This window comes from Panthera pardus, unplaced genomic scaffold (assembly GCF_024362965.1).
Source record: "Panthera pardus isolate Hobbes unplaced genomic scaffold, ASM2436296v1 HiC_scaffold_22, whole genome shotgun sequence".
In the NCBI taxonomy this organism is placed as follows: Eukaryota; Metazoa; Chordata; class Mammalia; order Carnivora; family Felidae; genus Panthera; species Panthera pardus.
In genome coordinates, this window is record NW_026526788.1 from 46,049,505 (window position 1) to 46,064,036 (window position 14,532).

General features: G+C 46.8%; 1 protein-coding gene across 4 annotated transcripts in view; it reads left to right on the forward strand.

Moving 5' to 3' along the window:
• The window catches only part of WDFY4 (WDFY family member 4), a 295,826-nt gene that overhangs the window by 84,044 nt on the left and 197,250 nt on the right, over positions 1–14,532 (forward strand). For all 4 annotated transcript variants that reach the window (XM_019444889.2, XM_019444887.2, XM_019444885.2 and 1 more), the window contains 2 exons: positions 13,048–13,262; positions 14,117–14,211. In XM_019444889.2, the coding sequence (XP_019300434.2) occupies positions 13,048–13,262; positions 14,117–14,211 (310 nt within the window). The remainder of the gene's footprint in view (positions 1–13,047; positions 13,263–14,116; positions 14,212–14,532) is intronic.

A 14,532-nucleotide genomic window follows, 5' to 3' on the forward strand; every position in this document is an offset into this window, starting at 1 on the left:
TGTAACTCAGAGGGTGGGAAGCCAGAGCCAGTTTCACAGAGGTGGAACTCAGATTGTGACGGAGCAGCCAATGGGATGTACGTGCGACTGTGAATAATTACTCACACCTTCTAGATGCTGCTGGGGATTCAGAGATGAATGTCACGGGAGCTCACACTCTGAGTCGAGGGTGGCTAGGAAGAGGAGTGTAGAAGACAGCAAGACCACACTCTCATGACTATAACAAAGGTTTGCCCACCGGGCCTCGGGACAGAGGGGAGGGAAAGCCACAGAGAGCTGGGGATATGGCTGGAATCTGGAGCCAGGCTTTAAAGAAATGGCGCCTGGGTGGCTCAGTTGGTTAAGCAACCCACTTCCGCTCAGGTCATGATCTCACCCTTCGTGAGTTCGAGCCCCGTGTCAGGCTCTGTGCTGCTAGCTTCAGAGTATCTGTCTCATTCTCTCTCTCTCTCTCTGTCCCTCCTCCACAAATTCTCTCTCTCTCTCTTTCAAATAAATAAATAAAAAAACAAACAAAAAAAGACATGCCCATGCCAGCTCAGGTAGAGGAGGGAGGGAAGAGGAGAAGCTCATCCACAGATAGAAGCATGCGTGAAGATGTGTATTTGGGGACTTTGAGTCGTTCAGCTGGGCTAGGGTAGACCACATGGGTAGAAAGGCAGTGAGTAGGGCTGCAAAAGTCAGCCAAAGCCACACCATGAAGGGCCCTGAATACCATGCTAAGAGAATTGAATTGTATTGGGTTACCATCCATCATCGTCATCATCATCATCATCATCATCATCACCACGTGCACCACTCTTAAGTGAACACCTACTGTATGAGAGTAGATTTCAAGCTTTGAAGACAGCAGGGTTTCAGATCTCAGCTCTGCCCCTGAACAGTCACACAGCTGTGGGAAATGACTTAACCTCTGTGACCCTTAACTTTCTTGGCTGTAGCGTGGGGGATAATAATATCTTCCTTGTGGCATTATTGTTGACGATTAAATGACGCAGTGCGTGAGCGCTCAGCACAGTGAGCAGAACATACACCGCAGCATGGGAAACACTTGCTAAGTGGTGAAACTACTGCTTTTAGTGGCCGGAAACTCTACAAGCATTTTATCTTTATAAGACCCCTGCAAGGTGGATATCAGTGTTCCCACTTTGCTGATGAGGACTTGAAACTTGTAGAAATTGAGCGACAGATTTAACATGGTTGCTAGGTGGCAGACGTCTGTGATGCCAGGCTCCTGGACCTCCAGCCTCTGTGCTGAGTGGCCTTTCCTGCGTGGACTTGGTAACCACAGGAGGCTATTGGAAAGCAACAACATGATCAGACCTGGGTATTAGGGAGACCTTGGTCTACAGTCAGTCAGTACCGCAGGTCACTGTTGGGTGCGTTCCAGATTCTACCGCCCTGGAAAAGTCCTGGGAAGTCTGATGGGACAGAAAAAAAGATCAGGCTCAGGGCTGCATTTGTCTATCAACTCTTTGTACCTTAATTTGGAAAAGCATGCCATTTTCTGGAATTAGCCTGCATTTCAAACACATTGAACTAATCATATGGGTTTCAAATAACTAAAATATTGACAGTGTTACTAGCCCTGGGTAGCGTTGTGTAAGAGCAGGCTATTTTAAAAGAGCCATTTCCTCCAACAAGGAAATGGGTAAAGTAGGAGTCTCATTTTGTTAAATTGTGACACATCAGAAATTCCAAATATGGTGAATTTTGGGTAACCTATGCTCTTTCCTACTGAACTCCCAAAGCCCCCGGTTTCTATTGTTTCTAAATGAGAAAAATCTCAATCCTGGTCAAAATCCAGTTTTCTTTTTAGGGGAACCTCTTAAATAGAGCAAATAGACACAATCTCACATAATGACAAAGAGGATCAAAAGCAAGACACAAGGAATGTAGAATGATGGAGTAGAAGTTAAAGTTAGATGGGAAGACCTCTGGCCCAATTGTCAGGTAACCTCGCTTCTGGTCTTTTCTACCATCATTAGTTCCACGACTCATGTAGGCTACTTCCTGTTTCCACATCTCAGTTTCAGCTACTCAGATTTGGCCTAGATCACAGGGGTTGCAAACTCAATGTCTTGGGACCAGGGAGGTAAAGGAAATGAGTAGGTATACATAATAGGAAGTGTTGAGGCCTGTGGCTCTAGGGAAGGGTTCTTGTCTTGCCTAAAGGCACTTCCACTTAACTAAGGGGCAATAAAACAGGAGGAAAGCCAAACTGTGCCCACCAAATAAAACACTTTTATACACCATCAGTTTAGGACCCTTAAGAGATTTAAATTCCCTTCCTTATGATGAATGCATGACACTGTTAAAATCATGGGCTTTGGAGTAAGACCTGGGTGGAGTGCCAGTTCTGACACTCATTAGCTATGTGGCCATAGGAAACGGATGTATCTTCAAGTCTCAGTGTCCCCTTATAATATTTCCCCATTGGGAAAAGTAGTGGAGAGTGTAGTTGTAAAGTACTTAGCATAGTACTTGGCACAAAGTATCTGCTCATCAGACACTGGCTCCATTGTACCCCCACACCCTTCCCTTCTAGCTTTGGCAGTCTGTATTCCTAGGACTCTGAGTCATGGCATACAAGAAATTTGGAAAGAGTAAATGGAAGATAATGCATTTTAGGTATATTTCCAACTGGCATTTTACTATTGTGAAATTAATAACAGAGAATTGATGTTGAACTACATGTTACAGTCTACTTAGGAATCAAAAGGCTGAGTTCTCTCTTCTGCCTGTTTTGCATTTGGTCTATGACCTGGGTGAAGCTCCAATGGTGGATAGCATAAAACTGGGAGGAGGAGTTACCCACTGGATGACGAAATGGGGCTGTGAAGGTTTCTACCAGCCTGAGTAACGGATCAGAATCCCATTGACTCAAAATTCAGCAGAGATGATCAGGCCTGTGCTCATGTCTTAATGCACATATCCACTGGGTGGGGAAGGAACAGAATACGTGAGAGAGTCCTAGGGGGTTTGGTGCAAGGTCAGTAATTGTCCCAAGTGAGTGAGGATACTGCTATGGTGAGTTCTACTTCTTGCTCTATTTATAGTACTATAGTGCCCAATTTGAGGGAGGTGGTCGTCCCATGACCCCTTAACATGCTGCACCTCTGTTTGTCCAGAGGTGAGAAGCCAGGATGGCAAGGGATCCGAAAAACCTCCTTAGTCATGCAAGGAATAGTGAACAGATCTCCGGGTGGGTAGCTGAGAGAGAAAGACATTGGGGAAATGAGACCTGGGCAGATACTTGTTGGTCAGTTGTTGGTAGAACAGTAGAATGCACACACAAAGATCAGTTAGTCAAGCAGCAAATTATTTGTGCTTAATAAAAGGACAGACTTGCCCAGACTGGCTGGGCAGCTGTGGAGGTAATGAGCTAATCTGCCCTAGGGATTCCAAGTGGCTCAGAAATGTGGCTGTTGGTGAGTTACATATATGTGAGGCTCCCACCTGGCTTCTCAAGATGGCGGAAATGGTCAAATTACTGTGTACCACTTACTAAATTCAGATGATCCCCGTGTGGGGCAGAGCCATGAGCGCTTAGTTTTTCCTGTAAGTTTTGAGAGGTTGGCCTAAGACAGGATGGGATAGGTACCCACCGCCCAACCCATAGAGTCGCCAGTGTCGATCGGTTTTGCCTCGAAAACCCAGAGCTAGCCAGTACTCTGCAAGCTTCAATACCTGGGGGCCTGAGAGGCAGCGATTATGGTGATAAAGTGGCCTCTGGAGCTGAACTTCTGGTTTGGATTCCTGTGCCTCCCCCATGTAATCTCAGCAAGCTATAATCTCTCTGGCCTCAGTTCCCTCATCTGTAAGATGGGGTAATAATAGCAACTAGCTCATGGTGTTTGAGAATTAAATGAGCCAGTACATGAAAACACTTAGAAGGGTGAGCCTTCAAATAGTGAGTGGGCAGTGACGTTAGCTCTCATCACTAGCCACGGAGCCTGCGAACATGGTAGGTGTATACTCTCGCTCTTAGAGTGAGCTGGTACACTTCACAGTGGCCTTGAAAGCCAGACACTTGGTTGGAAGTGTCCTCTACCGCCATTAGAGGAGAAGACCACAACCAAGAAGGGTTAGTATCCTGAAAACACCTGCATCCTATAAGAAAAAGCACTTTCACAGAAAGTGTTTCTATTGACTCCCACAACAACATACTAGGGTGGCACATATTTTCGTTTTTCTCATTTTAAAGCTAAGGAACTGAGGCCTAGGGAAAATAAGGAGCTAGCCCAAGTTCACTCATTAGTCAGTGTCAAATCAGCATGAGAACCTAGCTGTGGGTAGGTTGCCCTGTGGCTAGAAGGTGATGGAGGCGAATGTCTGTCTGGAAGGTCAGAAACAACACGCCAGGCCTTGCGCCACAGTTTGCTTGTGAATAAATCCCTCATCTCTACAAAAGACTGTGTACTCTACAGCCTTGTTCCGGGAATCTCCTCCAGACGATCGTGGATGGTAATCTGTTAGCAACAACAAAAAATCTCCTTTAACAATATCTCTTAACAAAGTCATGTCAACACTTGACTTTGGCTAAAGCACCAGAGACACTCAGGGTAAGTTTATGCCTCCTCTTCTTGGGGGAAGGAAGCCTGCAGGGAAGGCCTGGCCGTCAGCAGGAAGGGTTCTGGCTGAGGGTGGTGTTGGGCCTCCTGCAGCCCTGCATTGGGCTCCACTGCTCACTTGATCTAGCTCTCATGCAGTGAGGGCATGTGTGTCCAAGGGGATGGCAACTCTCCACGGATGGTTCAGGTTCCAGGCGGTGCAGGCAGCCTCCTGGATGGATGTTTACAGGCTGATTTCCCTGGCGATGTTCTCACGGCTGACCACAGACTCATCGTGGGGGAGGGCATTGGGTGCTGGGGATGAGTGAGCCCAGCTGACGACTGGCTGTGATTGCCAGCCTTTCCCTGAAAGGCCATGTCCACTTTCACCCCTTGATTTTTGCACATGCTATTGCCTCTCCCAGAAAGACCATTTTCCCTGCTAGTCCGGCTCTGTCTTCATTGTCTTTCAACGCTTAGCTGGCACATCATCTTTTCTGACCACTCTTAGCCCTCTGGGTTAGGTGCACCTCCTGTTTTCTAGAACACCTTGAGCCCTTGTGCTTGCACTAACTGGGAAGCTATTGCAGTTGATGCAGAGACAGGTGCTAGGGCAACAAGGGTGAAGGGTCATTATTTCAGGCAGTGGTTCACAGTGTGGTGGAGACTGGGAGTGGTAGAAAGTGATCTATCATCTGTCTACTGAGAGAGCCATCAGAGTGTAGCATTTGTTTATTTATTATTTATTTATTTAAAAAATTTAAATTTATTTTTGAGAGAGAGAAGGAGAGACAAGAGTGAGTGGGCAAGGGGCAGAGGCACAGAATCTGAAGCAGGCTCCAGGCTCCGAGCTGCCAGCACAGAGCCCCATGCGGGGACTCGAACCCACAGACTGCGAGATCATGACCTGAGCTGAAGTTGTACGCTTAACTGACTGAGGCACTCAGGCACCCCAGAGTGCAGTCATAGGATTGAGGTATGGACAGTGCTGTTTGGGAAAATCTGAAAAGATGTCTTACATGTGAGAACGTGTGAATTGTCTCTTGAATGATAACTAGGAACTCGGCAAAGGGATGGGGGTACAAAGGGCATTCCCAGCTTCGGGCGTCAGTCGAAACTGGTGTGCACATTTGGCAAAGGGAGAGACTATACTAGGCCTGGAGACGGGGTGTACCACAGGGGAGGATGCAGTAAGTTGGAAAGAGACAAATCCCTTATAAATAGAAGATCCTGGGCTTCTGTTACCAGGCGGCATTAGCCATCACATGCATGTAATTTATGAAAGAAGCAGGTTTGGAGCAGGCACCCGTATGCATTTAGGTCTTAGTTGCATGTCTGTTCAAGTGGATCAATGAAAGTGCCTTCAGACATGGTTTCTACTGATTTTGGTGCTACTTGGACTTCTTACACATAAGCCAGGACCACAAACTCCCACACCTATAGGGTCATGTGGACACCACAAATGAATCTATCAGGCTGTGGCGAAAGGGAAAGTTTATACCCATATATAGAAAGAACTAATTCTAAGTAAGCAAAGATAACAGCTTGTCAAATGAAACCCATCTGTGGGCCCTACTTACCTGTGATATCTCTGAAGAGCTGAGGTCACTTAAATTAGATCATGTCTTTTCCAAAATCATCAAAGAACATTTCAACCAAATTGGGATAAGCAACCAATCCCAATTTGAGTAGTTCAGTAGAACTCCCTGTTCTTTCAAGTGTCTGGGGGAAGCACGCGTGGTCATCTGATGGCTTTTACATCTACGTCAGGATACACCATGGACTGATGTGCCCAAAGCCTTGGAGGAACCCACCCCACCAGGACCCAGCCCTCCTTGGGCTCTGGGACCTTATTAATCTGGACCAGGAGAGAAAGTGAAGGAGAGAGAGAGATGAAGAAGAGTGAACATCCACAGCTAGACAAGGGTAGACTTGAAGGCTTGACTGTTAAGTGGATAAAGTAAAACACTCCTAAAGGCTGTCCCACAAATTGCTCTGTGATAATTTACCTTGGGGGTCCAGCCTGCAGGCCAGCCTGGTGACCCTGCGCAGCCACCATGGAGTCCTAATTGAACCACCACCCCCTAGCCTCCATTGGAAATAATATGCGTTAGGAAAATCAATCCATTTGGAGGGGGAGAAACCAGACTGGCTTCCTGCTACTGCTCATATTTTCACTAAAACCCCATTTTTACTGGAACCAACATTGAAAAAACCAGCACATTTTATTCAAAACAAGGCAATATTGTTATTGACAGAGCTGCAGTGATAATGAGGACGATCAATTTTCCCTCCTCCATTATGGGGTATTGAGCAATTTTGGAGTAAACTTGTGGCATCATTAGACAAGATCAGCATTTCTCCCTTTCGAAAACTTCCGTGTCTGTCTTTCTTTCTTTCTTTCTTTCTTTCTTTCTTTCTTTCTTTCTTCCTTCTCTCTCTCTCTTTCTTTCTGTTTTTCCTTTTTTGCGTATTTAGATTTTAAGTAGCTTTTCTCTGGTGGATAAAGAAGAAAAAAAGCAAACAACAACAACAAAAGAAAGCCAAAAGTCCCTGAAGCAATAAGTGAAGTGCTGTAGACATTTATTTTTAATTCTTATTAATAAGAATTATTATTCTTCTTATTAATTATTAATTAATTATTATTATTATTAATTATTATTAATTCTTAATAATAAGAATTATTATTAATAATACACTGCGAGGTATTTTTGCATCTTGCTTCATACGGACTGTCTCCCCAACTTTCACCCCAAATTAAAAGACTACAGATACCAAATAATCCAGATTCTGGGAGAAGGAAACTTCAAGGCAAGGGGGTGGAGGCTCCCTTTTGGTTCCTAGAGGAACGGAGAAGAGGAAAGGCCGAGGTGCACACCCTGTGGGATGCAGGGAGAGACACTGAAAATTGCAGAGGAAAGGTCTGGGGAAGGGAGTTAAGGAGGTTGGGCAGATTTCCACGAGGAGGAGCTCCTCAAAGTGAAAGTGATGGAATTATTTAGCGCAAATGAGTTTTGGCATTTCTCCCTTCTGTCTCTGGTCCCTTTTGGGCTATACATTGCCTCTACCGGTTTAGGCCTGCTGTGTTAATAGTGACAGGGAAGGGGTTGTCTCAGTCCACTCAGGCTGCTATAAGAAAATACCATAGACGGGGTGGCTTATAAACAACAAGAATTTATTTCTCTCATAGTTCTGGAGCTGGAAGTCCAAAAGCATGGTGCTGGCAGATTCAGTGTCTGGTGGGGGCCCACTTCCTCATGGATGGCCCTGTTCTTACTTTGTCCTTATATGGCGCAAGGGAAAAGAAGGCTCTCCCGGGTCCCTTTTATAAAAGCATTAATCCCATTCATGAGGGCTCCACCCTCGTGACCTAATCACTTCCCAAAGGCCCCACCTCCAAATACATCACATTGGAAATTAGGGCTCAGCATATGGATTCTGGGGACACAGGCATCCAGTCCATTACAGACACCATCTTCCCCCAATGATGAGATCTTCCTTTGGCATCAGTGATGTTGGCAACAGGATGACACTTCATTTCAGAATGACAAAATCTTGCCTGGGAGCAATCCCCCTGAAAAAACATTCTAATGTAGTTTAAATTTTAAACTAAAATGAAAATGGCCTAAAATTTTAAGTTGGAAGTATTACTGAAGATAGGGTAAAGACAGAAATTTCACTAAATGCCATCAGTCTGTGGCAGGAGCTCTAGCGATGTGCTCTTGGAAGGAAGAGAGGAAGGTAGAGGGTGAGCTGTGTGACCCCTTCATTTTTTTTTTTAAGTCTAAGAACTGATGATAAACTGTTAATATGTGTCCTAAATACAGTTTAATCCTTGAAACATATATGCTACTAAGCGGTGTCTGAAGCCTGTGGAAGAGTGCCATCTTATTAATTTCAGTCCCTTAGTGATACAAACATAGTCTTGATCACGGTGGGCAGGGTGTTCCCAAATCGCTGCACACGTGAGGAGGAGATGGGAAGTGAGGTGATCCTGAGCATGGGGTCTGGGATCAAAGCCAGGCCCTGCCTTACCATGCGGCCTGGACAATGAACTTCTCTGGGCTCAGTTTCCTCATCTGTAAAATGGGGAGAGTAATAGTACCTCCATCATAGGGTTGTTCACGGGGATTATATAATCTATACATGTCAAAATGCTTAGACTAGAGCCTGGCACATCCTGGACACCCAGGAAATATATTCATCTCAGAGCAAAATTTGGCCCTCACAGTAGATGCCAGGCTCAGATTCCCTTCTAGATCCAAGAGCTCCACGAAATGCACGAGGGGCTGCAGGGAACCGCTCCCACCCAGCCACTGTAAATCCTCTGCTACAGCTCCTTTTCTTACTATACTCAGAGTGTCCCCCTCACCTGTCTTGCCTGTAGCCTGTGATTCCCTTGAGAGCGGGGACAGTGTTTTGTTAATCTTGAAATTTAGCCAGAGCCTGACGTTGAAGAAGCCATTAATACTTGTTTGAGGCAGAGGGGGAAGAAGGGCAAGCGGCGAAGGACTCCAAGAAAGCTTTCATGGTTGGGAGAGTGGGTGTACATATCAGATGGTCTGTGACTTGATGGGAAGAGAAGCTAGTTATCATTAGAAAGAAATTATTCAATGACAAATAAAGAAACTGATCCCATTCACAATTGCACCAAGAAGCATAAAATACCTAGGAATAAATCTAACCAAAGATGTAAAAGATCTGTATGCTGAAAACTATAGAAAGCTTATGAAGGTAATTGAAGAAGATATAAAGAAATGGAAAGACATTCCCTGCTCATGGATTGGAAGAATAAATATTGTCAAAATGTCAATACTACCCAAAGCTATCTACACATTCAATGCAATCCCAATCAAAATTGCATCAGCATTCTTCTCGAAACTAGAACAAGCAATCCTAAAATTCATATGGAACCACAAGAGGCCCTGAATAGCCAAAGTAATTTTGAAGAAGAAGACTAAAGCAGGAGGCATCACAATCCCAGACTTTAGCCTCTACTACAAAGCTGTAATCATCAAGACAGCATGGTATTGGCACAAAAACAGACACATAGACCAATGGAATAGAATAGAAACCCCAGAACTAGACCCACAAATGTATGGCCAACTCATCTTTGACAAAGCAGGAAAGAACATCCAATGGAAAAAAGACAGTCTCTTTAGCAAATGGTGCTGGGAGAACTGGACAGCAACATGTAGAAGGTTGAAACTAGGCCACTTTCTCACACCATTCACAAAAATAAACTCAAAATGGATAAAGGACCTGAATGTGAGACAGGAAACCATCAAAACCCTAGAGGAGAAAGCAGGAAAAGACCTCTCTGACCTCAGCCGTAGCAATCTCTTACTTGACACATCCCCAAAGGCAAGGGAATTAAAAGCAAAAGTGAATTACTGGGACCTTATGAAGATAAAAAGCTTCTGCACAGCAAAGGAAACAACCAACAAAACTAAAAGGCAACCAACGAAATGGGAAAAGATATTTGCAAATGACATATCGGACAAAGGGCTAGTATCCAAAATCTATAAAGAGCTCACCAAACTCCACACCCAAAAAACAAATAACCCAGTGAAGAAATGGGCAGAAAACATGAATAGACACTTCTCTAAAGAAGACATCCGGATGGCCAACAGGCACATGAAAAGATGCTCAACGTCGCTCCTCATCAGGGAAATACAAATCAAAACCACACTCAGATATCACCTCACGCCAGTCAGAGTGGCCAAAATGAACAAATCAGGAGACTATAGATGCTGGAGAGGATGTGGAGAAACGGGAACCCTCTTGCACTGTTGGTGGGAATGCAAATTGATGCAGCCACTCTGGAAAACAGTGTGGATGTTCCTCAGAAAATTAAAAATAGACCTACCCTATGACCCAGCAATAGCACTGCTAGGAATTTACCCAAGGGATACAGGAGTACTGATGCATAGGGGCACTTGTACCCCAATGTTTATATATAGCAGCACTCTCAACAATAGCCAAATTATGGAAAGAGCCTAAATGTCCATCACCTGATGAATGGATAAAGAAATTGTGGTTTATATACACAATGGAGTACTACATGGCAATGAGAAAGAACGAAATATGGCCCTTTGTAGCAACGTGGATGGAACTGGAGAGTGTGATGCTAAGTGAAATAAGCCATACAGAGAGAGACAGATACCATATGTTTTCACTCTTATGTGGATCCTGAGAAATTTAACAGAAACCCATGGGGGAGGGGAAGGAAAAAAAAAAAAAGAGGTTAGAGTGGGAGAGAGCCAAAGCGTAAGAGACTGTTAAAAACTGAGAACAGGGGCGCCTGGGTGGCTCAGTCGGTTGAGCAGCCGACTTCGGCTCAGGTCATGATCTCGCGGTCCGTGAGTTCGAGCCCCGCGTCAGGCTCTGGGCTGACGGCTCAGAGCCTGGAGCCCGTTTCAGATTCTGTGTCTCCCTCTCTCTCTGCCCCTTCCCCGTTCATGCTCTGTCTCTCTCTGTCTCAAAAATAAATAAAACGTTAAAAAAAAAAACAAACTGAGAACAAACTGAGGGTTGATGGGGGGTGGGAGGGAGGGGAGGGTGGGTGATGGGTATTGAGGAGGGCACCTTTTGGGATGAGCACTGGGTGTTGTATGGAAACCAATTTGACAATAAATTTCATATATTGAAAAAAAAATAAAAATAAAAAAATAATTAAAAAAAACATTAAAAAAAAAAAAGAGATTATTCAAATTAGTGCCTTTGTGGTTACTCCTGCCTTTACACTGGTGGACTAACCTAGACATGATCTGTGTTGTCAGAGATCCCCTTTCTTGAGACCAAAAACTCGGCCAAGGGTGTGTAATATATAAAGCATGCTAGGGCCTCAGGTAGGGTTCCTCAGAAGTGGAGCCCAAGGCAGGGGCACAGGTTCATCAGATCCATCAAGGGAGGGATTCAAGGAAAGGGGAGTGAAGGAAGCAGGATGATACAGGGGAAGAAGCTGAATGAAGATTAGCTGAAGTCCAGCATCAGCCTGAGCCCACAGGGCGGGGCTTTCAGGCATGAACTGCACCACCGAGGCAGAAGCCATGACCTCACGGCTGTAGTCTGGCGTGTGTGTGTGTGCACGCATGTGCACGTGGTATGTGGATGTGTGTGTTTGCATGTGTGCGTGTGTGAGCGTGTGCACATATGCATGTACACAAACACATATATGGCTCTGTGGGCATGTATATACATGTGCATGCATGCACACACACATGCATGGATGCTCCTGTGTGTCCATGTGTGCACATACTTTTGAGTATATATGCATGAGTGAACTTGTATGGGGGGGCACATTGCCCCTGGACAGGGCAGCTCCCAGTTGGGGAAGGGCAGCCCTCTAGAGAAGGCATAGCTATGATGGGTACACTCATCTGGAAAAGGAGGTCTGGGGGAGGCTCCCATAGCATCCACTGCAGGAAAATACCATTACGTTCTAACTGGTATCCCTCTCACTTCAGACAATATCGTATACAACAGTAAAAGAGAGTGGGGGCAGCCCTGAGAGTTTTTGTAGAGGAATTTCTCCCTCTCCACCCCCACCCCAGACTGTCTGCATCACTACAGAGGGCTGGGAATTTCAGGCGTTTATTTTTTGACGAAGAAAAGAAAGGAAGATTGCAGAAACCATGTATTTGGCTCAAATATTCACTGAGCTGACCCTATGCGCTCTCTTCTGCGGGCCTCAGGGACATAAAGATACTGAAGGGACTGGAAAAGTAGTAAGGGTAAGATAAGAGCACCACTATCCGTGTCTGAGAGATGGAGGAAGGACAGTGGGAAGGCCCATGGGGGCGGGGGGTAGTGACAATCAGGGGCTGAGGGCAGGCGTCAGCGAGCAGCTCGCGCAGGAGTGGCAACTTGAGCTGGTGTGGGCGCTGAGCGTGGCCTGGTCCGGCCACAGCCAGTCTGCGTGGGCACTGCCTGTGAGCCTGCCTCCCCGGGGCACTGCACCTTCTGTGCCGGGGGTACGACCTCAAACACAGGGCTGCTTTGTGAGCGAAGGCTGTGGGGGCGTGGGACCCTCCAGAGGCTCAGCCACTGTCCAGGACTGCAAACCTGTCTGACCCCGGTCTTCCTACCTTTCGAAAGGAGCCATGTGTCTGGACTTTTATGTGAAATTTCCGGATGTTTAAATGTTAGCAGTTAATTCAGAAACTGCTTAAACATCGCGCGGGGCAGACACTGCGTCTCTGGGGCAGATGCGGCCTCTTGCTGGCTGGCTCGCAGCCTCTGTTCTAAGCCTCTATGTCTTTGGCAGCTGACCTCAGTGGCCCCCATCCTCCCACAGACCAGCCTCTGGGGTTCCCATTGCACGAGAAGTGGGCATATCTGAGAACCCCCGATATAGAGTACAGTTAGAACAGGCTGTGTGGGTGCAGGCGTCTGGCCCCACAACCAATTTGGGGCCTGGTTGGGGGCCTATCAAAGTTGCCCACAAAATGTCCTGACCTCCAGGGCTCACTGTTTGCTTTTGCTCTCTTAGCTTTCCCAGGAGATCCAGTGCTCCATGGCCAGTCATATCCAGTCCCTGGTGAAATCGGAGAAGAACCGTCAGGTCATGTGTGAGGCGGGGATGCTTAGGACCCTCGTGGCCTCCTGCCGCAGGGCCCTGACCACCAGCACCAGCCCCTTGCACTCAGGCCTCATCAGGATTTTTGAAAAACTTGCCTCCCAAGCCATCGAACCAGACGTGTTAAGGTACTATGTGCCGCTCATTAAACACTGCTGAGCTGCTGGCAGCTGTGCTCAGGCCCAGTGGACAATAGGAGTACTGGTGTCAGTACAGGGGACTGTACTGGTGTCCCCATGCCCCCTCCTGCACCCCCTCTGTGCAGGGTGTGGCCCTTCCCAGTATTGGACAGCGCGAGTCCAGGAGGAACCCCGGGTGCATGCGGGCAGTGCAGAGACCCACAAAGCAGACATAGCCCCTCCCGTGGAGCTGTGGTCTTCGGAGAGAGGGGAACCTTCAGAGGGTCCTGCAGACAACACAGAATAGCATGGTGGGGGATGCTCAGTGGATAATGCCAAAGCTACGGGAACTGAGAGGGGCGGGGGCTGTGAGGGCTTCACTGCTCAAGGGGTGAGGCTGTAGGAGCCAGGCTGGTGTGACAAGCAGTGGCCGAGACTCCCGACAGAGAGAGGGACAGAAGCAGTGCTCCCTTGTATCCTATGGGAGCCTTCCTGCTGGCAGCCCCCATGAAGCCACCTGGTTGGTGCCTGGAAAGCTGAGCAGGAGGGAGAGGCACAGAGCAGACAAACGGAGCAGACACAAAACAGAGTAGGACAAATTCCTTCTTCTCTCTTCCAAATCTGGTTTGAGGCTGCTAGCTGGTCAAAGACACCTAAAGGCACCAGCTCTGTGGTCTGGATGCCAGGCCAATCTCCCTCTGTTTCTGCATGGCTTAAGGAAACGCTTTCCAAACAGAGAGAAGGAAAGTGGAGGAGGCCATCAGGGAGCACTGAGATTTGGGAAAGTGCTCGGATGAAGCTGGAGAACACTTCTGTTCATAAAAGGTCTTCATTTTGTTTCTCTTGCATGTTCTGATGCTTAGACAGTTTCTAGGTCTTGGAGTTCCCCCACCTCCGTCGGCTGCAACGAAAATCCTCCATTCATCTTGTGTCCACGGAGGGGACTCTGGAGGCTCAGGTGAGGACGGAGGAAAGAACAGGAACAGGTTAATGGGAATTAAAAAGAATATGCATTCCTTAGAAGGGAGCCTTCACAACAGGTGGGAAGCAGACAGATTTAAAAAATGGTATTGCCTGCTGCTCAGTGGAGCAAATGAGGAAAAGCAGGATTGGTGGTCCCTGGAGAAAGGCCAGATCTGGAAGGAAAAGGATGACCCCCATCCTCATATAAGACAGGTGATGCTGAGCGTGCCCTTGGCCCCTTTGGTCCCAGATCATGGAAAGAGCGATAGGGTTTCCTTCATGATACAGTGCATGCTAGAATACCCAGAGCCGCACC